At 43.8% G+C, this 26,375-nt stretch overlaps 1 protein-coding gene across 1 annotated transcript in view; it reads right to left on the bottom strand.

The window, feature by feature from the left end:
• Positions 1–759: 759 nt before the first annotated feature.
• The window catches only part of ank1b (ankyrin 1, erythrocytic b), a 56,661-nt gene continuing 31,045 nt past the window's right edge, over positions 760–26,375 (bottom strand). Inside the window, exons 10-43 of the mRNA XM_061067560.1 lie at positions 26,118–26,315; positions 25,624–25,722; positions 25,267–25,365; positions 24,601–24,699; positions 24,292–24,489; positions 24,076–24,177; positions 23,737–23,835; positions 23,292–23,489; positions 23,108–23,206; positions 22,603–22,701; positions 22,269–22,367; positions 21,815–21,907; positions 21,550–21,622; positions 21,377–21,397; positions 20,051–20,174; positions 19,774–19,834; positions 19,440–19,552; positions 18,305–18,529; positions 17,710–17,864; positions 17,353–17,564; positions 15,879–16,083; positions 15,028–15,124; positions 14,677–14,905; positions 13,547–13,675; positions 11,482–11,601; positions 11,137–11,221; positions 10,015–10,089; positions 9,579–9,710; positions 9,171–9,329; positions 8,447–8,518; positions 3,337–4,000; positions 2,965–3,226; positions 1,272–1,343; positions 760–828 (exon numbers count right to left, since the gene is read on the bottom strand). Of these exons, the coding sequence (XP_060923543.1) occupies positions 760–828; positions 1,272–1,343; positions 2,965–3,226; positions 3,337–4,000; positions 8,447–8,518; positions 9,171–9,329; positions 9,579–9,710; positions 10,015–10,089; positions 11,137–11,221; positions 11,482–11,601; positions 13,547–13,675; positions 14,677–14,905; positions 15,028–15,124; positions 15,879–16,083; positions 17,353–17,564; positions 17,710–17,864; positions 18,305–18,529; positions 19,440–19,552; positions 19,774–19,834; positions 20,051–20,174; positions 21,377–21,397; positions 21,550–21,622; positions 21,815–21,907; positions 22,269–22,367; positions 22,603–22,701; positions 23,108–23,206; positions 23,292–23,489; positions 23,737–23,835; positions 24,076–24,177; positions 24,292–24,489; positions 24,601–24,699; positions 25,267–25,365; positions 25,624–25,722; positions 26,118–26,315 (4,836 nt within the window). The remainder of the gene's footprint in view (positions 829–1,271; positions 1,344–2,964; positions 3,227–3,336; positions 4,001–8,446; positions 8,519–9,170; positions 9,330–9,578; positions 9,711–10,014; positions 10,090–11,136; positions 11,222–11,481; positions 11,602–13,546; positions 13,676–14,676; positions 14,906–15,027; positions 15,125–15,878; positions 16,084–17,352; positions 17,565–17,709; positions 17,865–18,304; positions 18,530–19,439; positions 19,553–19,773; positions 19,835–20,050; positions 20,175–21,376; positions 21,398–21,549; positions 21,623–21,814; positions 21,908–22,268; positions 22,368–22,602; positions 22,702–23,107; positions 23,207–23,291; positions 23,490–23,736; positions 23,836–24,075; positions 24,178–24,291; positions 24,490–24,600; positions 24,700–25,266; positions 25,366–25,623; positions 25,723–26,117; positions 26,316–26,375) is intronic.

Raw genomic sequence — 26,375 nt, 5'->3', positions numbered from 1 at the left:
AGGTTTTCACACCTTGAGGACGGTTCTTGAGTTTGTCTTTTTGTAGTTTACACTTCTCAGTCTTTGTCTTGCTCTCCTCGTTTGCTCATTTCCATCTGCGCTCGGGTTGTGTTTTTTTGGAGGGTGTTTTGGCAGTGGGTTTCCTGTCCTGGAAAACAGAGACACGGCATCAACATAGAGAAGAAACACACAAGGTGGGATGAGTCTGGCTGTCTAAAAGAAACTTATGCAGAAATTAAGGACTATAATTTAAGGGTCTTTCACACCTACATTGTTTGGTTTGGACTTTTTGACTTTTCTGTTTGGTCCGAACCAAAATAATAGGTGTGAAAGTTGCCTTGGACCACGGTCTAGACCAACGCACAATAATTTAGTCTTTTGTTTGCAGTGTGAAAACACTTAATTGGATATTTAGAACTTTTGGACCAATTGCAGGAATTTGAAACAGTATTAAACAATAAGCGGGAGCAATTCACAGGATTGTCTGTAGTCGTCCCCTCTAAGGAACTAGTGCTTAAACAACAAGGACGTTCATTTTGCTGTTATATTACCTTATCAACATTTCTATTAACATTAACCTTGGTTCAGACCGGGGTCCAGACTTTCAGGTGTGAAAACGCCCTCAAACTTAAATTGAACAGAACGTGAGAGACTCTAACAGGATCCACTATGTTACCATAGCAGCATCTATCCAAGCACTGGGATGCACAAGTGCTTGTTGTGTGTCCCGTACCTGGAGGACCGGGCAGTATGTTTATTTCAGTGTTTAACTCTCCGCAGACTGGTGCGCTGCACTGACTGAGCACCCTTTCTCACATCCACCCCCACCTGGAGCAAGGAGGGCAGGAGGAGGGAAAGAAACAACACTTGGACCAGTTAAGTGCTGAAGCGTCTGCATGTGACCAGAGCAGGAAACTAACCTTTCTGTCCACCAGGCAAAAATTCACCAGCCCTCACGGTTTCACATACAGTAAATTATCAGCCAATCACTTTCCCAAAGTACAAAGTTTAACATATTAAAGCAGAAATGTGCAAGAATATTGTTAATTTCTGGTAATACACATAATTTTCACATGCAGTTTTTAAATAACACTTATATTTGTATCTCTGGAATATTTTGTCATAGTTTCGGCTGATTGGGAAACAATACTTCCAACCTGTATTTGGCTGGTGGCTGAAGTTAATTTCCCACCCTTCACAGTAAAATTCTGTGTGCTTCAGTTTGCACGTGAACATTTTGAGTGTAAATGATGAAAACAAAACCTACTTACTTTTCTAGCGAGCCCATGTGCGGGCTGATCAGCAAACTGAACCTCAGGTACATAGTCCTCTTTCTCGTCCCTCTGCGCAGAAAGAAAATAATTTAAACATTAATATTAAAACATCACGTTTACATTGATTCCATAATGAGTAGTTTGCAATCAGAGTGGTAAATAAAACCAAAAAAAGCACTGTCATGGCCATAAGCTGAAGATAAAGATGGACGACATGAATGATCCCAAAGAGTGAAGCCAAAACGTCTCAGTTTCCACCTTGTGGCTGGCTGCGGTATAGGTAATAATTCCCTCCAGCACAGTCCCAATCATAGATTTATATATAAAGGCTAGATGTCTCGGCCAACGAGTCGAACGTCCGCACATGGTGGCCATCTTGCCACAGGCGGCTTGCTCACCCATAACATTGTGTTCTAGTCGTACGTACTTTTTAAATAACCATAACTTGCTCAATTTTCAACCGATTTTTTAAACGGTTTGGTTTGTTATAAACATCAGAGATGTAGTTATGACACTGCATACTTATTAATAATTATGTTATTTTCTAAAAAATTGAATAATGTTCTAAAATGGGTACAAGATTTCCCTTTACAAATATACATCAAGAATTATTTTATTTTATTTAAAAAGTATATGTTTTACTACCAACACAATTTTATGGGTGGGCGAGCCGCCTGTGGCAAGATGGCCGCCATGTGCGGACGTTCGACTCCGTTGGCCGGCAAAGTGGACGAGATATCTAGCCTTATATACACTGCTCAAAAAAATTAAAGGAACACTTTTTTATCAGGGTATGGCATGAAGTCAATTGCACTTTTTTGATAATTATCTGGGTCAGTTAAGTAGCAGAGGGGGTTGTTAATCAGTTTCAGCTGCATTGGTGTTGATGGAATTAAAAACAGGTGCACTAGAGGGGCAACAATGAGACGACCCCCAAAATAGGAGTGGTTTTGCATGTGGAGGCCATTTCAAGTTTCTCACTCTTGATCACTTTGACTGGTTTTCCATTAGTGTTGGCTTTAGCTAGAGTCATTATCTCTACTGGGAAGCATGAGGCGATTTCTTAACCCTACAGAAGTTGCACAGATTGTCCAACTCCTCCAGGAGGGCACATCCATGCGTGCCGTTGCAAGGAGATTTGATGTGTCTCCCAGCATAATCTCCAGAACATGGAGGAGATTCCAGGAGACAGGCAGTTACTCTAGGAGAGCTGGACAGGGCCGTGGAAGGTCCTCAACCCATCAGCAGGACCGATATCTGCTGCTTTGTGCAAGGAGGAACAGGTTGAGCACCGCCCGAGCCCTACAGAATGACCTCCTTTTTCACAATGAGATCTGATGTGTTTTCAAAGTGTTCCTTTTTGAGCAGTGTATATATCTATGGGCAATCTCTGGCTCCAAATGAGCAAGATGGCGCCGTTTGATTGATTTCTGGATATTGGGAGACACGTCCTCCATCTTTATTTACACTCAATAGTCATGGCAGATATTTCCCATGTGTTGCACCACACAACACATCAATCTGGTTTGATTCTGTGACTTCATCAAAATGATTAATTTTGATGACTGCTGTTTAATGGTCGTGAGCGAAAAAAATCGAATTGAATGACCATCTTCCCAATCTGTTAATTCAAATGAGATAAAAGGGAATGAGAAAAGATGTTCCCTCTCCGGGCACAGGAAGCGGCGGCTGGTTTGCGACGCAACCTGACCTGGAACCTGTGTAGGCCCGCCTCCTGGTGAGAGAAGCCCAGCCCCTTGTCATAGGGCCGTGTGCCCTGCAGGGGGCGCCCACGCAGCACATGAGAGTAACCCGTGTCACACACCGGAGTCAGCAGCGCCTCCTGGGCCACGCGCACGCCGACGTCCCGTCCCGACGTCACTGAGCCGACCCAGCCCTGCAGCGAGTCCTTGTCTGGTAAATAGGGTTGAAAGGCTCCGCCCCCGACCATCCTGGAGAGAATTGGCAAATAAAGAACATAAAGCAACATGTGGAGTAAATATGTTAATGACCATGACTACAGACAGTGATTTCTGTTTGACCTCAGTTAGAGCCGACCTACCGGTTGTCTCCGTTGTGCTCGTTGGCCCGACTCAGTTCCGACACCTCACACCGCTGGGCGTACACCTGCTGGCCTGCAACAACAGAAATCCCTTCCACTGAACCCAGCCTTTCACCTCCTCCCTTTGCTCCTCCTCCTGCCGCCAGGACCTCCCCTCTCCTCCCATCCGACCTCTGACCTCCGAGCTGGCCGTTCAGGTTGACCTTGGGTACGGCGCCACTGGCCCTGACCCTGTCCCTTTCTGCCAGTGCACTCGCCGGCTCCTGTGGCGCCTCCTCCTCCTCCTCAACCTCCCCTTCCTCATCATCCTCCTCCTCCTGCTCCTCCTCCTCCTCCAGCTCCATGATGGAGCCGCTGGCCCCGCTGGCTCGACTGCTCGGGCGACCCAAGCTGTAGGGGAGGGACAGCGTGGTGCCCTCCGAGTCGTCAGCCCGACTGCTGCCGTCTAGCGATGAGTCCTCCACCGTAACCAGAGAGGGGCTGACCCCTGCTGGCCACACCTGAACATCTGACATCTCCATTAATGTGTCTTCCTCTGTGGTGGCTATGGGGGCACACTCCAGGCTGGACACTTCCTGCCAGTAGGGCTCCGCTCCCAGTGGGGAGGGCAGGTTGTACATCATGGAGGCCGGGGACAGAAGCTCCTCCTGCACCAGCAAGTAACCTGGAGGGAAGACAGGGCGAGACAAAAGAAAGACTAACACCACGCAGGCACAGCCAGGGAGAGGCCGGGGGGGGTGGAGGGTCGACCGTTTCTCCAACTTATACAAGTGAGTGAGAGTCGGGGAAACAGTGTCAGCCCTGTCCCAATATACTGCACCAGGAAGTCATGGAGGCTTGGTTGTTATTAGAGCCAGATCCATTTAGCTTAAAAACCTGAAATGAGCCTCTCACAGACACATCAGTATCAGTTTTTATGTTTATGAAAACTTTGATTTTACAGAATAAAAAAACTGAGAAAAGTTGTACATTTATGTTTAAACTACACATAAATATACAGAATATAATACCAACGTATATTTGGTTGCATTTCTTACTCTTTCTTCATTATATTTATAGATCTTTTATAGTAACGTTTACTGCTAAGTTTTTAGGGGGCCTGATATCACCCAATGTATTGGTATCACAAATCTTTTACTCCTTAATATTCGGAATTGGCATCTGCCTCCAAAAACCCACACTGGTCGGGCTCGGGCTAGTTTTTATGAAGCATCTTAAAGTTTGAATTACAAATTTAGGAATCAGATATTCTTCTACATTCACAAGTAAGTCACACTGATCCTGTAGCAATCTGACTCCAAGACCCTGATTAAATAAAAGTCAATATATTCACCGTTTTAAGGGGCAGAGCAGAATAATGTTCTTGTCGAGCAACAAAACATTGTATTATTCATCTTTCTTCATCTTTCTTCTGTCCCTTTTCTAATTGATATCAAACAAAATAAACTCTTTGGGATGTTTTCCTTCTGATTTGGGTTTTAAGCAAATGCCGGCTCAGGTCGTGGACATTGGGACACAGCAGTAAGAGTGAGGTGGGGGATATAAGGGGCTTTGGTTTGTCATCCACTGTGAGTCAGGTGACCGATGCTCTAGTTTGCCTCCATGTAAGGAAGTGAGTGTAGAGAACAAACATTGTGTTCTTTGATAAGAGGAAAAAAGAACAGGTGAGAGTTGTGTATCTATAGTGGGGTTAGAACGATATAGATTTAATGTAGAAGTGTGACCTTCGACATCTCAATGAAAATATGTCAATTCGATTTTTAAAAGGCTGTCAGAGACACACGTGTTTCAGCTGTTTCACAATTACTACTACAACTACTACATTTTAAAGGGTATACTGTATATTTGTACATACCAACACTGTTTTTTATTTAAATGAAAATGTCTCTATCATCGTTCTAACCCCTGTTAGACGTCTCTGGGTGGGAGTCAGCAGCATGTTGCAGATTCTGTGGAGGAAAATGCAAGTTACTGTTGCTCTCACATTCTCCTGCAGCTGCGCATCAGATTCATGCTTTTATTGTTTCTGCATCCCAAGGTCACTGTGCACACACACTGTTCTACCCACACACACGCACACACAAACCCACACACACACACAGACGCAGACATTTTAGACTAAATGTTCTATTTAGTTTTGTATTTGATTTGCATCTATAAGTGGAAGTTAGTCTCCAATTTTTAAACTAAACTGATCTAATCTATTACAAAGTTGAAGTATGTATTACTTCTCTGTTAGGGAGGAATTTATAGGATGATAGAATTTCCTAGAAAAAATGATAATTGTATTTTATCTATCAATGTTTAAACACTGAAGTACTTAACAACAGTTTTTGTTTAACTACCGTTTACTAAGAAGTTATTGAATATTAAAAAACTATCAGAGGACACAAGGACACACAACATATGTTTATGCTTTTTCTAATATTATTTGTAAGATTAATTTCTTGGCAGATTAATCATGTGATGTATTAATGTGATTCACATTTATATAAAATGCTGCATTTATATTTCAATTTGTTCTACCTGCACTTTAATGAGAAGTGTTTTTAATGAGTTGTAATGTAATTTATGTTTCATCTTTTGAAACCTGGCTGCTTGATTAAAAATCTATTATTCGATTTGCACACTACAACCCTGTCTTCAAGACAAATAATGTTAATGAATGATTTCAAATGTTAATTTAATGTTTATAAATGTTTTTACTATGTTGTTGCATCAGTTACTTTGGATGAATAGTGTTCAGTGATATTGATCAGTAAAGGAGTATTTCACCCAACACTTAAAAATGTTCAGTTAAGCAGCGAGAATCAAGGTAACAGATAATAAGAAATATTTAAATTTTACACAGTGAGCTACCAAACACATGCTCACAACATCCGAGGTTAAAAACTGAAACGTATTCTTATGGGCTCTATAACATCTTTGGACCGTTAAAAATAACAATTATGGGTGAATCACTTCTTTACTGTGTCAGTATCTCAGAGTTTATGGACCAGAGTGCGGGTAATAGGTGTGTGCGTGTGTGTGTGTGTGTGTGTGTGTGTGTGTGTGTGCGTGCATGTGTGTGTGTGTTTCTGGGATGGTAAGGGGCCATGGATGATGGGAGGGGGCACCAGAATGAGGTGATCAGGGAGGAATGAGTCAGAATTAGGATGAGAGTTAGAATGAGTCAGATGAAACTGGGTTAGCCTTTCCCTTCACTCCTGCTATTTAAACATAAACACACACATACACACACATAGGTGTCAAAGGCACAGGATGTAGTGAGGCACAAATACACTCCACAGATTGTCATGGTACAAGGAAAAAACACAACACACTGCACAGCACGCTACTCACTTTGCCACTGTACTCAGACACACATATACACACACAATACTACACTCATATTACAATAAAAAACACGGACACACACTTTTATCTCACAGAAATAATCTCACACACACACACACAAACACACCTCACAGCGTTAACCCTGCTGGCAAATAACGTTCAGACAATGTCAACATCTGTTTGTCGTCAGACTTGGGCAAAACATTTAATGAAAATCATTAAATATCGGCACAGAAGATATTTTAGGGTCAAGGTCGAGTGTCAATTTTTATCATTATTTTATTGTATTTTGATATTTTGCCCATGAATGAAAGACACAATGTCAGAGCAACATTGGACGTTGAACGTTATGTGCTTAGCAGCTGATTATGCGTTACAGCGTTTAGCATCAAATAAAAAAACACACTATTTATTGTACAAGAAAAAAAACCATTGGTTTGTTAATATAGCATTTAAAAACAGACTGAAATACACCCATTGAACAGAGAACACATTTTACACCGTGAAATAAACGTCATACATTGAACGCATGCCATGCACATAGAGATGTCATAATCCATCACAGCAAACTTGATTTTGTTCCAGAAACTGCACACGCACACATTTAAATATTAGTGTAAAAACAAAACAAAATATTCATACACATACATTTCTTGCAAACTGAGCTAAATAGAATGATTGCCTTGGCTTTCCATGAGATTATTTTACTGCAGCCTAGGTCTGAAACACACATACACACACAAACACACACCGTAACAGCAAAGCATGCGACGTGCACGTGCACAAACTGTAGTACACACACAGAGCTGGACTGAGAGAGGAGGAGAAGGTCCACGCTCTGACTGAACGAGGGAGGAGCGCGGGGAAATAAGATGACAAGAGAGGAGGAGGCCCAGAGGTCAACATGAGGTCATATGAGGTCAGAGGTCGGAGAGGAAGAGCTGTGAGGAAGAAGAGCAGGAGGAGGAGGAGGAGGAAGAGGAGGAGCAGGGCGGCCGGGCAGCCGATATGACATGTCATAGGTTTAGAGAGAGAGAGAGAGAGAGACTGAGAGGAGGACAGAGAGGGAGACGGTCCTGAGGAAAAGACACAATGTCAAGGTCGCGAGAGCATTGCACTTGCGTAACAACGTCTGCCGTCAGTGGGGGTGAAATTCTGTCTTTTTCTCAGGGAAAGAAAGAAAGAGAGAGAGAAAGAGAGAGAGAAAGAACGAGGAGGAGTAGAAACAAGGTATGAAGGCCCAGAGAACACTATCATCTGTGTACCAGTGTTACTTTTGACTAGTGTATCCATCCCAGGCACACACACGCACACACACACGCACCGACACGCACACGCACACGCACACGCACACGCACACGCACACACACACACACACACACACAAACGCACACACACAGAGATATCACACACAGTCAGACAAACACCCACATATAATCTAAACAAACATCCGTCAGTTAAATAGAGGAAATTAAGCGTTTGGCCTTAAATATCTTAAAATCCTGTCAGTTAGAGTGAACGGGAGTTTTCCTCATTTCTCATATTAAGCAAGAAGAATAAGAACCGTCATGTTCAGGACTCAAATATGAGGTGTGAAAGAATAATGACTTGTGCCCTTAGTGCATGCTGCAAAAGGCCGGGTTCATGGTGGGAGAATGACACCATTCGTCAGACCTTAAAAAACACAACTCGAGTTTCATCATCATCATCATCATCAGCGTCATTTTGACATGAGCAGCAAACCACCATGCAGCCCGAGCTCCCTTCAACTTACCCCTTCTGAAAAACGGGGGTCTAATAACTCGAGGCTTGTGCACTAGGCGCGGCGGCCTTGTGTCCGTGATCTCTTGTGGAGCAACAGAGACAATAACGAAATTGGCTGTTACCCAGACTCCAGGCAAACAGGGTCTGAAATCTCAAACTAACTGGTATATGTCAGTACATCTGTGAGTTGTATCTATTTACATGCTAACTCAATAATAGATGTGAGGAATAATTGACACAGAGACAGAATTATGGTGGTTTCATATGAAAGAAAATCTCTTATAATGTCACCAAGCACCAAGTAATTCCTATAAAACTCACAGGGATTATGATGAATATTAAATTCACTCAAAATATCTTAAAGGAGACACATTATGCTCATATTCAGGTTCATAGTTTAAATCTGGGTTATTAAAGTTTTCATGCTAACATGAGACATCTTTCCTCATAGTGTCGATTGCTGCAGCTTCTCTAGAGAGGAAAGAAACACTGAAAAAACATTATGTGTCTCCTTTAACAAACTTTGGAAGACTTCACTTTACTTTAAAACAAGTAGATTCCTAACACAGTATAGAAAAAAGTCATGATCTAGACTAAGTGATTGAAATACATTAAGTCACTTATTAAAGATCGTCGCACATGTTTTTTAAATACAGTGGTCTGAATATTCCCTGCTGAGTATATTGATTTGAGCTTTGTGAGTCTTATGAGCACGATGCGTTTGTGTGTCTTACCATTGCTGACGCTGGGCGACAGCAGAGTGGAGTCACGGTCGCTGAGTCGACAGGCGCCTTCGTCCAGGAAGCAAGACGCGGGCGGCTGGGCCTGTCCCTCCAGGGACGTCACGATATCCGCCCGGTCGATGTTCTTCAGGGCGGTGTACAGGCTCTCCACTGAGAGGGGAACACAACGGTGGTAGGAGTAAGAGAAACATGTAAAACAACAGAAGAAGAGACGAGAGACAAACACACAAAGAAAATCAGGAAAGATGAGTCAAAAAACAGTCACAGATTCACTTCTGTGTTGCAACTGAGATAATATCGGTGACTTGCAGCTGCTTATGTGCACTGGGAAATTAATTCTACATTATTCATGCAGCTGAAAAGTAATTTCTCAGAGAGGTACGGTTGTGTTGGACTCACTCTTTGCCCTTTTGCCTTCCCTGCCCGCCCACAGGTTGAGCAAGGCCGAGCTCTGGTCCAGCAGCGAGTTGGGATTCTCCACACGGATCCGGTTGATGTCGTCCGTGCCGAACTGAAGCTCTCGTGCCAACTCTGCCAAGAGAACAGACGAGCGGATTAATAGAAACCTCAATCTAATAATTCTTTGTGTGTGGAACGCATTCCGAGAACTGTTCGTCTTATTGGTTTCACACTCGGCACGAGTATTGTTCTGGGCTCAGGGAAGTGCAGTGTTGAATTTGGTGTGATTTGATCACGAAATACACAAATATTATTAAAATGTGACCACAGCCAGTCCTTACTTGCTGAATTACTTTTAAAGTTTCAGAAAGAAAGCTGCAACCAGCATCGCCACGAGCCGAGCAATGAGAAAAAACAGATGTAATAAGTGACTGACCTGCCCAACTCAAACCGAGCTGCTCAGATATGATGTTGATTTTGAATTCCGTCCTCTCCATGGCATTCACTGTGGCTTAAGAGAAAGAAAAACAGAAACATATAAGAATCTGTGGCCACAGAAAAATGAAACTGAGGAGACTCAAAATCTGACTCACTCAGTCCAGCTGATATCTAAGTGACTGTAGTTTGCCGGTAAAATGATGTGTGAAGGTTGTCATGAGGGATTTAGACTTAATTGATAAATCATATCAACCTCCACCATTCAAAATCTTAATTTTCTTTGGTTCTCCTTCCTAAAATAATTGCTATTCCAATTGTTAATAGCAAAACTTACCTCAACAAAAGCACTGATCTGTTGAAGGAAATTAGCAGCACGAACAACAATGTTTTTTTGTCCACATGATCCTCGGGGCCGGTGAGAATCTCGGGGTTCATTCAGGTGCTAGTGTCACCAGTCAGAGTAGCATTCAGAAACCGTCACAGAGGGACTGAGGTGCAATGTAGCAGCGCTGTGTATTTGATAGACAGAAAAGGCCTTTCTCCCCTTCAATCCCACCCACTGTCGGCACCAGTTAAACCAACCACAACGGCCATCTTGGCTCATTTACCCCAGGCCCGTGTCAGGGCTCCTCTGTCTAGCTCCACTGCGAGGTCCTGCCCATGTCTGCTGCTAAGCTACAGGTGCTAACGGTGTCTGCTGCCATGCCATTGGAAATCGCAGTGGAGAAACCAGCGCCATGCAAAAAACCAACCACGGGGGTCATTCATCTGTTGTCATAGCTACCAGGACACTGAGGGAAAATAAGAGGCCAATTTGCCAAGTGCCCTGGAGCCATTTTGGGTCATGATGGGGGGGGGATTGCTGCTCAACTTTTGTTTCGCACATTCAATATACGATTTGCTCAGACCGCAGCGCAAAGAACTCTGGGTCATACTGTAGAGCAGTGCATTGCATCCAAGGCTCAGTCTGTGCCATGCGTGCACGCGAGACATATAGGGGGGGTGGGAAGAGTAGGGAGCAGAGGGTTGTGGGTAAAGAAAGGGCAGTGCAACATTCAGTGCCCGTCTCCTCTGTGTGTGTGTCAGGAGAGGGCCGAGGGTCCGGCAGCGAGACACTCACCCAGGCCTGGCTCGTTCAGAGCACTGTAGCGCTCCCTCAGGGCGAGAGGGGTTAACGTCCTCCTGCGTTCCTCACTCCCAACAACCTGGAATTACAGAATAACAACAAAACCACATTATACTTACATTGTAAATTCCGTCTGTCATGTCTTTAAGGAAGTACCTTTGTACCCTTTTAATGAATAATGGCAAAATACATGAAAAGGAGCATAACATCAACCAGTGTTTACATTTTTAAAACATGACAAATATCCCCTGTTTCAAATACTGAATATTCTCCATAAATACTGAGCAGAAGTCTTTTAAACAACTTTCGAAAAACTTTATAAAGATTCAGAGTTCTTACCTTGACACAAGGTGGCATGGTGATGTTGAGGTTACACAGAACGTGCTGCGTGTCCTCGTACTTGGTGCACTTCCGCAGAAAGGATAAAAAGCCAGCAGCCTCCTTGTTGCTGTCTCTGACCTGAGAGCAGGAACAGACAGATGGAGAGAGGAAGAGAGAGAAATAGAGAAGAATAGGAAGGACGCATAGAAGTCAGACAAAGAAACGATGGAGAATATCGAGAGAGAAAATAGTGGGGAAAGGAGAGAAAGCAGATAGAGGAGTAGAAGAGAGATGAGAACAATAAGAAGTAAGAGATGGAACCAAGAGGAAGGGAAAGACGAGACAGATTAAGAGACAGGACACGTTAGAAAGGAAGAGAGAGAAATAGAGAAGAAGCCGAAGGGCGAATAGAAGACAGACAGAAAAGATGGAGAAAATGGAGAGAGAAAATAGCGGGGAAAGGAGAGAAAGCAGATAGAGGAGTAGAAGAGAGATGAGAACAATAAGAGATGGAGCAAAGAGGAAGGGAAAGACGAGACAGATTAAGAGACAGGACGAGTGAGAAAGGAAGAGAAAGAAACAGAGCAAGAGTGAGAAAGAGGAGGGAGAAAAGAAGACAGATCAAAAAAGGTATTAGATCCCTCCACAGTGTCTGGGGCATGTGGCGGAGTAACATGGGACGAGAAGCAGGGGGGAAAAAGGGATGGAAGCAGTCCACAGGCAGGCGAGAGGGAGAGATTTACCTGCACATTTACCTGGACGTCTGTCAGACCAGACAGTGACAGAGTGACCGTGAGAGAGAGAAAGAGAGACAGTGAGACAGACACATACAGACAGGCAAGGCCGCAAAGATAGGAAGGCAGGCAAAGAAAGTGAGGGCGTCACAGGACATGCAAGCGATTACCCGAGTGAGTTGACAGGTAGATAGGCAACTTGTTTGTCGCACCATAATTAAAAGATAATCATCAAAGTATTGACCGGATGAGGAAATGTGTCTCACTGACAAACGGACACGGACAGAAAGACGGTGACAAATAGGTGAGGTACCAAACAAAACAAATGAGCAAACTAGTAGAAAATTTACAGAAATATAGACACACATGAAGAGGCACGTAGATACACACGCACTGATAGGCTGAAGATATATCTGCTGTATTCTAGGCGTGTACTGTGCATGTTACTGGAGAAACACAGAACTCAGACTATATGGAAATTCTGGATTTGTATTCTGCAAACATAATATCACAAAGACCCTTGAGGAGGTAAATAATGTTACTTCTGAGATCATATCTGAAAAAGAGCGATTGCTGCGGCCTTTAAATCAACACTGTTATCTATGTGTCTGCTCCTACACTGCCCCTACTGTTCATGTGTGTATCGCATCTTGCGGACATGTTGCGGTCATTTCTGAGGACGTGCACAACCGATGCACCAAACAGACACATGATACACAAGGAAGCACGTGTATCTCCGGCCATACAGTGCAAGAGAATGGGATTTAAATAACAAAAAAGCTAAGAAAACCAAGAAATGACTGTAAGTTATGACAAGAGAGAAGGACGGATTAAAGTGATTCATCCATATCCAAAGGGAAACACTTAAAAAAACACATTGCATTAAAACAAGGCACAATTATTATCTATTTTGGAAAAATAATGATTTGACAAACCACAGGGATGAAGAAAAAAGACATCATGTTATGCAACATATCACAATATATTGAATTATCAATAACATATATTATTTTATCGCATTGAGGTCTTAGATAGTGTTACACGTTTGTCTCAGGTGTGGTGTGAGATTCCCGTGGTGGAGAGGGAACACAGCGCTGTGCTCGGAATCTCAACCTCTTACATGCTAATGGTGAGACAAGCTGAAAAGTGTAAATCACAGTGAAAAGCACACGGACACGAGGACAAAACCACCGTATGAACAGGTTGTCACGGTGATCAGCAGGTGTGGGTGGGGGGGAAACCGACTCAACAGGACACACTGAACCCGACAACACGATGAACCACAACACTGTATGAGTGGTGAGCGACAGAGAGAAGGCAGGCGTGTGAGCAGTGAGACAGAGACAGACCTTGACAGAGACGGGCAGCCGGTTGTCCCTGAAGGCCTGGAAGCTGAAGCTGCGCGGCTGCTGCGTGGCCTTCCTGATGGGCACCAGGTTCCCAGAGCACTCCAGGTGCAGCGGCATGCCCTCCATCAGCTGGGGAGGGCACGAGGAAACGTTAAGGGGGAGAAGATGAATCAGTTTGGAAGCAGGCGCCACTAGGGTTGCAAAATTCCGGGAATATTCAAAGCTGCAAACTTTCCATGGGAATTAACGGGATTAAACTGGAAATGTTGTGGGTAATTTATACTAACTGTATTTACCTTGTCATATACAGACATAAATATAAACATTTTATTTTGTCATAGGCTGATTTGAGCCCTGAGGAAACTTTGGGCACTTGACTATATGCTTCTGCATCGTTGTGTCATTCTTAACATAGGTCTTTGAACAGTATTTGCAAATGTACACAGCCTTTCCTTCTACATTGGATGGGGTGAAATGTCTCCACACATGAGATAGTGCACGTGGCATTGTTCTGTAGAATAAGATGAGAAAAAAGTTTGTAAAAAAACACTAATGCAATGCCAGAGATATAAATAGTTAGCCAAACAATTGGAATCGTCTGTAAAAATATTTTACAATTGATGGATAAATGAATGGAAATAGGCTAGATGAACAGATGAACAATCCTCAATCAGCATGCTAATATATTTTCCCCAGTAATATCATCGACACTTACCTGACTAGTCCTGCACTCTACAGCAGGCCTCAATAGCCCTGCTGTAGAGTGAAGGATGCTGGGAGTTATCTGTGCATGTGATGGAAGAATCCACAGTGGAGGGTTGACACTCAACGTGCAGCGTGTGCTGCATTCCATACATCTTTAAAATAGAGTTTTGAATGATGTTTTTATTGCTCAGCGTTTAATTTGCGTATTTTTTATTTTTTTTTCAAAATTCCCAAAATTCCCGAGTTTAACTTCCCATGGAAAGTTTCCAGAAAGTTTCCGGTAAATTTCCGGAAACTTTCCCCTTTGCAACCCTAGGCGCAACTAAACTTAAAGATGATATAAATCATTCAATAGAAACAAGCGCTAACCGCTCAAAACCCACATTTATCTCCATAACACCTTCCCCTCTCTCTCCTGCACTGACCTCGATATCTCGACTGCGAGCCACTTCGCTGAAGTTCTCATGCAGCTCCAGCGTCTTGTCCATCTTGTCGTCCGTCATGCAGTAGCAGCGCAGGCGACCCTCCCGCGCTTCGTTCATCTTGGCGAAAATGACAAACTTGGCCATGTACGGCACGGACATTAACTCCCGGTACAGCAGGTTGGCAAAGGTCACGGCCTCCGCTGTGCGAGGACAGTCTGCCAGCCAGAACCTGGAGGGAAGTGGCAGAAGAGGGAAAAGGCAGATAGAAGATGGATTATTATGCAGATGATGGCTGAGGCCCAGGGAAGACTGGTCATAAATCCGCCCAAAGGTTCCTGTTGAGGCGCTCACCTTGCAGACACGTTGGTGGTGAAGTTGGCACAGTTATGAGCGTACATCAGCTTAGTGGTCCCAGTGATGTCCTCCCACTGAGCTGGTGCAGTTCCACCTGAGGCACAACAAACACACCGTCATTCATGCCCCAGTGAACAAGGTGACTAGATGCCTGAATATACTTGTACTGCACATTTTGGGCGAGTCGTGACTCTTCAACAGAACTCATTAAGTTGGATCACACCATAATATTTGTGTTTTATTTCATGTATAGAAACTGGTTTTAAGTTGTGTCTTGACATTTGGTTTTTCGTTTTTTACATAACTTTAAATAATGTTAATTTGTAAAATAGCCCTATTATTTTAACGCTACTCTGGAGGTGCTGCTGTGCACTGAAATGTTAATATCTGCATGAACCAGCGCTTATTCTCTGTGAACTAACTTCTTTCTGGCGTTTGAAAAAAGAAAACTTGTCCGTAGATGAGGTTTTGTCCTTATTCTATTTTCTATAAAATTTTAAACTGTAATGCTATTATGGGCGGCTGTGGCTGAGGGGTAGAGTGGTCGTCCTCCAACCTGAAGGGCGGCGGTTCGATCCCCATCTGCATGCCGAAGTGTCCTTGGACAAGATGCTGAACCCTGAATAGCCTCCCATAGAATAACAAAGTGCTGCAAGTAGATGCACTGTATGAATGTGTGTGTGAATGGGTGAATGTGAAACTGTACTGTAAAGCGCTTTGAGTGATCATCATCAGACTAGAAAAGCGCTATATAAATCCATTTACCATTTTATGTAAAAAAAAATCATTAATGCAGACATATTAGGCAAATGTCTCGTGTGTCTGATCATCTCTAAAGTGGATCGTACCAATGACACTGCAGAGGAGGCGCAGGCTGGTGGTGTCCCCCTCCCCTGCGTCCCGAGGACTCTCCCTCCAGGACGGTGGCAGTGGGATGCGCAGCCCGATTGGACGGTGGAATTTGCGTCGGCGCGGTTCGATGGTCACCACCGGGCTGAAGGTCGCCTGGTTGCCAAGCTGCCGTGTCAGGAGCTCATCAGGGATTGGCTGCGCCTGAGGTGGAAGTGGCGAGGGGAAAAGGTTGTTGAGCCGGAAGATGCCAAAAAGACGGAAAAAAGGAGCCATACAAAAGGGCGGGGGTGTAAATTTGTTAATTAAGATACAAACAACTGAAGCAGAAACACGATGTAAAGGCTGAGGTTCAGTTAGTGATGCAGGAGCATAGAACACAGGCAGGAAACAGAAACAAGGAGAGGATACAACAGGTAAATAGAACAGGACGTGTGCTGTAGACTGAAAAACATCAAACTCGCAAACATACTCACACATGCAACCAATTCATATTTCACACCTGACCCAGCTCAGATCAGTGCATCAGCTTGGTCAGTGTGGCTCACAACTTAAATCAGGGAACTGAGGAGTGATGGATGGCTGGATAAAAAGGAAAACATAAAGAGAGCAGCATAAGGCACAAAGCAAAACTCATGCACTTCCGTGAAATAACTTCAGTGCCAATCAGTGCTTTGACAGACAACGTGAACAGCAGCATACACCCCCAAAAAACAAAACAAAATGAAATGTGGAGCCCCTGATCCGTCATAATCTTTCTGTCGTGGAGCACAAAGCCGAGTGGAGGTGAAGTGTGGAAAGAGATCGTGAGCAGGAGCGTGGGCCAAGTCTCCATATGTGTGTCTGTGGAGGTCTGGATGCACATTTGCCAAAAAAGCTCCTGCTGAAAATGCTAATTTAGAAACGCTGCAGTGTGGCAGCACAGGCTGAGGAACCTCGGGTCAGGCAGAGGATTATATCAAATGTATTATATTGACATCTAATATCATTTGCTAATTTAAAGACCCTGAAAACACACAGGGGTCAAAAGTTTTCTCTCGTAGATGCAACAACTCATAACGCGATTCATAGACGTCCTTAAAATATCTAGATTGATAATAATAAGAGAACACATAATCTGTCGGCAGTCAGCAATGAAGATTATACATCAAATCCATATTCTGGGTCATTTGTCAAACAGGACTTCGACTTCAGGATTTGAAATCTGTCAAATCTCAACCACAAACCAAAAGAGCTGCTGGTAAACGTGTTGGCACAGATCGCTGAGTCACAGCCTGAGAATCAGCTGTTCAATAATTCAAACATCTGTCCTCAGTAATTCTGAAAAAGCACCAGATTGTCTCCGTTGTATAAACAGCCGAGCAATTAGGAAAGATGTGGATCTGAGTGTTTTTTCAATTCTGCTCCTCCCTCTTCGCTCCATTCCATCCCTCCTTTCTAATATCCTTCTAGAAACTGAACTGCTCTGCTTACCTGCAGGCCCAGCCTCACTCGTTTGGTGACGGCCGTCTCGGGGAAGATGGCGTCGACCCGGGGCACCAGCTTACTGGTGAGCCGGCCGCCCTCCGGTCCAATCAGGTCGCTCTCCTGCTGAATGCGGGAGACCACGGCGAAGTAGAGAGGGAAGTCGGTGGAGATGATGCGGCGGATTCTCTTCTTGTCCAGCTCGTCGTGACTCTCCAAGTCTAGAGATGGTGAAGAGTGAAGAGGAGGAAAGAGAAAGAAAAACCACACCTCCTTAAAGCAGGGTCATACACCAAGACTAAAACTAACTTATCTGCAGCCGTGCAAGGTCTCCCAGAGAGCGGAATCCATTATCGTCCCACTGACCTTCATCCATGCCGTTCAGAATAGTTTCCAGCACCTCGTCGCCATAGCGATTGCGATGCTCCTTCCACACGGAGCCGTTCTCGCTGCGCAGCACCACCAGCTCTCGGTCGCCGTGACCCAGGGAGGCAAAGTGTGGGATCTCCACGATAACAGGCCTGCGGAGGAAACAACAACATACATAAATCATAAAGTGAAGTGATATGAAAATGGCCTTGTAGCCTTGTTTCAGTAAAATAACATATATTATTAAATATCGAATTTAGTTTTCTTCTGTTATTGTTGATATCACCATCATGTAGACTCTGTGTACATCAATGTCCACTAGATGGCACAATGACGAAGCTCATTAATATTACAGTAAATGTACAGCAATTAATTGACATAACTATGACATCTTTAAAACCATTTGTATGACATTTAAAGAAAATGGAAAAGTTTTTGTAGGATCATGAGAAGTTTTTTAAACAGAACACAAATGTTAGATTTGAAATTTGATTTGAAATTCCTATGTCATCAACAGAAACATTTAAAAAACGACACTTCTCGACCTTGACTTTAAAGCTGACCAACAAATTAAACTACAGAGCAAACCCACCCAAGGAACTGCATACTGGACGGTCCCAGGGAGATGATGCGGCTCGCCAGCCCCTCCCCTTCCACCAGTGGAGGAGGCGTGGTCAGTTTCTGCGGTTTGACCAGACGACACGTGATGCGTGTGGGCGCGGCGCAGGTCCGAGGCGGGATGATGACCCTGAGGCCGTGGTGCCTGCTGCCGCGCATGGAGCCCCCCCGAGCATCCACCATGAAACTCACCAGGAAGCTGAAGGTCACACAGGGTCATAGTTTTTTATTTATCATTAAATAACACATTAGAGAAGACAGGAACTTAGAATTTAACAATCGTGCTGGGTTTTCCTGAGAGAAGTTCTTCCAGCTGAATGATACACAAAATGATCATTAATTTGTGTATTGTTAGTAGCGATGTTTTGACTTTATAATTGAATGCAGAGCAATTCATAGAGAAGCCAATGATGCAATGTGTTGATTCTCTTTTCATTTGAATTGTCTGAGTAGGACAGGAGAGGGCGGGCTGTTTAGAGAGGCCGTGAAGTGCAGCCAGGATGACACTAAAAGACTTTAAAAAAAGGAAAGACGCATGCTGTTTGATCCTCCATTAGACAGCTTCAAACAAGTGTGTGGGTCTGTGTGTGTCTGTGTGAGTCTGTCTGCTGACTCACTGGGCTTTTAATAAATGATGACTAAGCACTGGAGACTAAATAAATTCACATCGCGCTGGATTAACCTCATGGAGTTTGTCGTTAATGACTTAATTACAGATGTTTTACGCATCAACAGCATCAACAAAGTGAAACAGGCAACGGAAAAAAATGTTAATGTTCCTCAACATTAATCATCGATCTGTTGTCTAACTTACAAATCAGTGGGATTTAATAAAATAGTTCCTTTTCCTGTAGTAGACTTCTGAGTTTTGACAATCCTGTGGAAGAGGGATTAGGTGGAGGAAGGATACATATTTCAGTTTGGGTTACTGATCTCACTGAGTCGCTGAAATCTTGTCTTCATGATAACAAATACAGCCTCAATAAATAACACCAGTATTTCAGACGGTGATGGTGAATATCCCCTTGTACGTTTGAAGGTCTTCTGCACAAGTCACTGTGAGATCCAACATGAGGATTAAACATTAGCTGGATGTTTTATGAGCTCACCCCGTGTGAATGGGGCTGGCCACAGGGCTGACATTGTCTGAGGTCTCTGTAGCGGGACTGCTCGGGATGAGAGAGTCGTCATCGTACTCCTTTGGCAGCGGGACGGGAGTGTGCTGAGGTCGGAGAGGGAGGAAATAACAAAGACGGGGCAGAAAATAGTTGAGAGGCGGTAAAATAACCATAACGGAGAAGATTAAGACAGAGGAGAGTGGGAGGGAATGACAGAGCAGACATAGAGAAAGAGGACGGAGAGAAAAGATAGAGAATGATGAACAGAAGCAATAAGATAACACATAAAAAATATATGTAATGTACATGGTACGGTGAAACCAACCTCCAACATAACTGTCTCTGGCGACACACAAGGGATTCTGGGGATAGCAGGAGAATACGGCCTGTGGCGGAGGAAGAGAAGATAATGTAAGACAAGAGGAAATGGATGGCTTCCATTCTATAATAGAAATTTTAATAACACTATTGTATCTCATTCTGCGGGAGACAAAGATGAATTATGTATATCATTCAACAACTCAAATAATGACATCTTCATTATGTTATTCTTCCACTTGTGGCTATCATGCACGTTATTCATCCTGTGCATGGTGACTTACGTGGTTCCCAAGCCTCCCTCAAAGTCTCTCATAGTCTTCTTCGGCGAGAGGAAGTCATCGTCCTGGTCCTTGAAGTCATCAAGCTTCAAGTAGCGAGCGCCGTCCATCCCGAGCAACTCGTCTCCTGTGGGACACATGAAGAGTTAAGGGAGAACGAGGAAAAACAAACACATGAAGAATCAAGAGAGAAAAAGGACAAGAGCAGGGGATTGCAGGGCAAAATGATGCTGAGCTCAACTCTCAAGTTCTTCCACTCGGTCGTAAAATGTGGGGATCTTAAACTAATCTGCCAAAAGGATTTAGTTTTCACCCCCTCGTGGATTTTTATCTCATTTGAGAGGGACAGTATTTTGAGCTTGGATCAGAAATAATGCCACTTCAATTCAATTCTGCGTATGTGGAAGCAGTAACTGTTACACCAGCATAACTCCCATTTCTCCACCTTCACCACGCCACAGACAAATGGTCACAAAGCGATTTCAGATAAACAGTTAGTCCAAGCACACCGAACAACATCTAGAGCGAATGGAAACCAAAGGAGTGAAAGAAGAAGTTTTGTAAAAAGACAGTGAATATTATCACAGTTGAGGACACTGCATGGACGGCAGTGAGCATGCCCATTAAAGATGAAATCACATGTAGAGATGGCTATTTCTGTGTAGGAGAAAACACCTCAATAAATAAAGGAAGAATGATATTTAAATAATAAGTTCAAAAACAACTTAAAACAGCTTTTTACAGATTAATAAGTATAAGTTGGCAAATAAAAAAATAGTAACACAAAGAAAACAGATTCAAAATGAAGTTTTCATGTGAAAATCCTTTCAAATTTTGATTTACTCTGAATTTCTTAAAAGCAGAAAGACGGCGGCATTAACATGAATTGTGTTTTGTTTACAGGAGCAAGTCCCAGCTGGTTCACAGCGTGTGTGTAATCAGCTTATTGATTCATTCGGCTGTGAAAAGCAGGAGGGACTGCGACGCTGAATTGGAAAGAAGCCGTTTGTCTTTTAAATTGCAAAAAAGCTGGAGCTCCGTCAATTATGAAGCCACGGACAGATAACGCTGGTAAATAGGAAAATGTTGTGACTACATGCTGATGAGAAACATTTCTATTAAATCAATCTCTGAGCGAGAGAATAACGACAGAGGAGACAAAGACAGAGAGGAAAGCAAACAGTGCCGGAGTCGAGAGCCGACTCAGAGGAACTGAGTGAAAAGACAATTAGTGACGCACAGAGAAACGAGGAAAAAGTACGATTACAATGACGGCACAAGTTCACTAGCACCGGACCCAACAAGGTAGAGATACAGACACAATCCTACCTAACGTTAGCTGGGCAACCCCTACAAAGCAAATGGGAAAGGGACATTATAAACAGTTGTGTACATATCTGAATTCATTGAATCAACCTGCCAAACATTCTTCTTCTACCAGAAATCAGAGTCAGAGCTGAAAATGAATGATAGAAGTCGTGCAGACACATCAGAAGACCTACCTTCATCCTCTGAGACATCCAATATCTCATCCACTGTCTCAGGAAAACTCATCCGATGCTTCTCTGTCGTGATCTGTGAAGAGCAGGAGCAGAGAAAGGTGGAGAGTAAGACCAAGATTAAAACTTAACTTTCAAGCAGTTGGTGGAGCTGAGTCTGATCAAGACGAGGGAATTGTTTTATTGAACGTCTGAGTCATGGTTTGTCAAGGCTACTTCTTTGCGCACAGGTGTAACCATGTGAACCACGGATGATGCGTTTGCTCACCGCAGAGACGGACTCCTCGGTAACCAGCTTCAACACGTCGATGACGGAGATGTAACCGAGCCGCTTGGCGATGCCCAGGGGAGACGTCCCGTTCTGTACAGAGACGGATGAGAACCATCACAGACAGTATTTCAATAATAAAAATTATTTTTAATAAAGTATTTGATAATAGCACCTGCTATTTTTAAAGATAATGTCAAAATGTGATAAACCTTTAAAAGTAGAGGGAGAAAACACAAAGTGAATACACATATAGAACGTTAAATCATTTAATGACAACAATTGCTCTAGAAGAAAAACTGAGCTGATGTTAACACACAACACTGTTTGAATGTGTGAGACCAAAAAGAAGGAATCATCTCAGTTTTCACGTCATCTATTGGACACACGTGTTTACGTTGAGAGGGAGGTTATCACAGGAGAATGGGGGAAGGTTTTCCAAAGAGCTTCTCACCGAAGTGATCTCATTCGGCTCAGCTCCGGTTTTCAACAGCAGGGTGACGATGTCGGTGTGGCCCTGCTGAGCCGCCTGGTGGAGAGGGGTGTAGCCCATCTGGAGGAGCAAAGATGGAGGTGGTCAAACAAAACAAGACACAGAGAAAGCAGGGATTCAATCTATGGGTTTGGCGCCTGAAGCTAACAGCAGCGTCGCCCCTGACATTCGGCTCATACTGGGGATCACTGGTGCGTAAACAAACACGTAAACAAAACAAATCATCATAAGGACCATATGGGGACCAGGTCTTACGTGTGTATATATAGTGCACGTGAGAAAAGAGAGGTGTTACCCTTGTCTTGGCGTTCACATGAGCCTGCTGCTGCAGGAGGAACTTCACCATCTTGATGTTGCCATAGTGACAGGCCACATGAAGGGGTGTGTAGCCCATCTGAGAGGGGAGAGAGAGAGAGAGAGAGAGAGAGAGCGAGAGGGGAGAGGAGAGAGAGAGAGAGAGAGAGAGAGAGAGAGAGAGAGAGAGAGAGCGAGAGAGAGAGAGAGAGAGAGAGAGAGAGAGAGGGGAGAGGGGAGAGGAGAGAGGAGAGAGGAGAGAGGAGAGAGGAGAGAGGAGAGAGAGAGAAAGAGCAGGTGAAACACGTGTGAATTGTAATAGATGCAAATGTCTTGAGATATTTATACCTTCCATCTAATTGTGTGTACACTATAAATGGTATTTATAGTCATGAATCTATTTAATTAAGAAACGGGGGAAAACATCTTGTGATTAACATCAGTTATGTGAAATAAATCAACTCTGTGACATCAGCTTCATTTTATTCAATTTTTTCTCAGCTTACCCGTGAAGCAGCGTAAACGGACGATCCCTGTTTCACCAGCGTGTCGGCGATGCCCATGTGACCTTCCTGAGCCACGAGGTGCAGAGGGGTCAGTCCACTCTGAAGGACAGAAGGAATTTAACAGGAGATGACAACAACGGAAATAATATCACTAAGCCATTTTGATCCATTCTTCTCTCCATACCTTGTTCCCCAGATTCACGTTGGCCTGCTTGGCGATGAGCAGAGCCACGATGTCCGGCCGCCCCTCCTGTGCGGCCAGGTGCAGGGGCGTGATGCCTTGGAGCGACTCGCAGTTTGGCGAAGCTCCGTTCTGCAGCAGACAACTGGCCACCTCCATCTGGTTCTGCTTGGCGGCTATGTGCAAGGGAGTGTAGCCGTTCTGCAGAGAAACAAGGACAAACAAGCACAGAGTGGGCATCGCCTGTGTCTTAACATTCTTCTGGTCTAATTTTAGATTAAAACTTGAATCCTGTTTTGATGCAGAGAGTTTTAGAGAACCGAGATTGTCATGTAGTTGTGTTTAAGCGCCACACAGTCATTTTGACCTGTTTAGTTTTTTGTGTGAGCGATGGGTTAGCATGCCGCCATGTGTGAGCACATCGGACACACGCATGTGAGCGTCTTACTCGAGCTGTGCTGTGTGCAGATCCTCCCTTGCTGACCAGAAGTCTCACCACATCCAGGTTGTTGTGATGGACGGCCACATGAAGGGGTGCCAGACCGTTCTGTTAAACACACGCACCAATACACAGATGTGCACATATATAAACCAACAGACAAACACGGAGACAAGAAAACAGCACAGAAACACATTTATATATGAGACACAAACCACGATAGCTCATAGTCAGCTCATTCTCTACGAGGTCGCACTTTCTGGCTGGATTGATCGTCACAGCCTTGTAAAAAGTGCGTCGTTGTTTCTGAGGAGAGATGTGAACTAAGTGGAGCAGAGACGATCTCACCTTGCCGGCTGCGTTGGGGTTGGATCCTCTCTCCAGAAGGAGTTCTGCCACGTCCGTCTTTCCATACTTCGAGGCCACATGGAGAGGAGTGAAGCCCTTCTGCTCAAACGAGAGAAAGACAGAAGTTTACAAAACCTCAAACAGCTTAAGGCAGAAATAAGGTTAGACCATTTATCCAGATGCAGCGGAATTTTTGTAATTTGGCTTCTGCTCTACCTTCGTCATCTTGATTTGCTGCGCTCCAGCATCCAGCAGTATTCGAATGGTGTGCACGTGTCCTTCGCGTGCAGCGATGTGTAAAGGAGTGTGGCCTGCAGATGTAGCCGAGTCGGGGTTGGAGTTGTGCTCCAGCAGCAGCTTGACGAGCTCCTTGTGGCCCATGCGGGCGGCACAGTGTAGAGGCGTCTGATCGTCCTGGATGCAGACAACAGGAAAATCACTGTTAACTAGATTTCTATTGATTTTGCACTTGAAGTGTTTAGGTTTTCTGACAGACCTCCTCTAGAAACACTTGACAGTTCATACCTTAGCCTTCGCATCGACCTGCGCTGAGTTCTGCAGCAGAAACTGAGCGACTTCACAGTGTCCTGCTCTGGAGGCCATGTGCAGGGGAGTCTCCACTTTCTGGTGGAGGTAAGAACACACAACCACACTCAATCTACATAGTACAATGTAATTTGTATGCATGTAGACTTTCAGGTAATTCATCCATTACTGTATATTTATGCGATGTTCAGGTTTTTCTAACTTGTAAAGAAAAACATGTTTCTTATAGTTATTTATTTCCATTTTTTTCCCTTTAAGATCAGGGTTAAATATCTTTTTTGTTTAGTATAAATCAAATTCACCTATAAATCCACCTTGCTCATCCGAGGACCCATGGTTCAGATCAGTCTATTAATTTCAGTAATCCAGACATAATTAGAAGCTCATTCCACAATTTAATTTTTAACGACACTGACTTCACGTGGTGGTGAAAGAGAAACTATAGCTAATTGTTTTATTAATGACCCATACAATCTTCTCCTGTAATTAAGTATTTCAATCAGCATGGAATTTCATCTTTCTTAAAAATGTGAAGTGAGGACATTTAGTAAAACATCTCAACACGAGTAACTCAAACTGTTAATTTGATCAACTGGCAATATTGAATTTAATTGTTTATTTTGGGGAAAGAAAACAGGCTCTCACCACATTGGAAGCATTAGGTGAAGCTCCTCTTTGGAGCAGGTTCTTCACGATGTTCAGATGACCCATGAAAGCTGCTACATGAAGAGGAGTGAGACCAGACTGCACAAACACAGACAGAGAAGAGCATGCTCAATATAAATCCACTACCGAGACCTCAGAGGACATTCTCTAGTTCTTTAGCCACTTCTGACCGACTGGCAGTCAAAACATTAAAGACAGGAACTGCCATCTGACAGGGGAGAGGAGGAATTTGAAAATACAGCAGGGAGTTATGAAGGAATGAAGGTTTACAGTCTTTTTTAAAGCCAGAAGTTTTGATTTTTATCATAATTTTCTGACTTCGCCTTGTCGCCTCACCTCTGTTACAGCTTCTAAGGAGGCGGAGTGCTTCAGCAGCAGGTCCATGGACCTCATGTGGTTCTTCTTGCAAGCAATGTGGAGAGGTGTGAAGCCATTCTGGGAAAACAGAGAACAAGGTTCACAACTAGACATGTGCAGGGTCCAGAGGCCTTTCGATCAAAAGAGGTGTTCAAATAAAGGTTACAGGTTTTCTGCTGTAGGTTATAAAGGTTGAGATTATATTGTGTGCATTTCACAACTGTATCCATACAGTGATGGTGACTGTTAACATGGCAATACACAGATTCAAAGATAATCTGTACTTTCTTCTACTAGTCCTGAACGATGAAAGTCATTTAATAATCTGCATAGTCTTACAAAAACAAGACATTCAAACTAAATAACGGCTGCATTTAACAATATGAAGCTCACAAAATACTTTAACCCATTGTAAAGAGTGACTAAAACCTTTTGTGAGTTTCAAGGTCACGTAAAAATGAGCGGTTAGTCACCAGAGCACGTGAATTGGCTTTGGCCCCCTTGTCCAGTAGGACTTTGGCCATGCGGTGGTGACCACAGTGGGCTGCTACATGAAGAGGGGTTAAATGGTCCAGCGTGATGTCATCAATCTCGGCGCTGTATTGCAGCAGCTGCCTGACACATTCCATGTGGTCCCCCTGAGCGGACATGTGGATGGGGGACAGACCGTTCTGCAGGAGACAGAGGAAAGTGGAGAGGAGATGGAGATAGATGAAGTCGCATGTATCATC

The sequence above is a fragment of the Limanda limanda genome, chromosome 1 (genome assembly GCF_963576545.1).
Source record: "Limanda limanda chromosome 1, fLimLim1.1, whole genome shotgun sequence".
Lineage (NCBI taxonomy): Eukaryota > Metazoa > Chordata > Actinopteri > Pleuronectiformes > Pleuronectidae > Limanda > Limanda limanda.
Note: the sequence above shows the minus strand (reverse complement) of the source record. Positions and strands in the feature narration are given on the sequence as shown.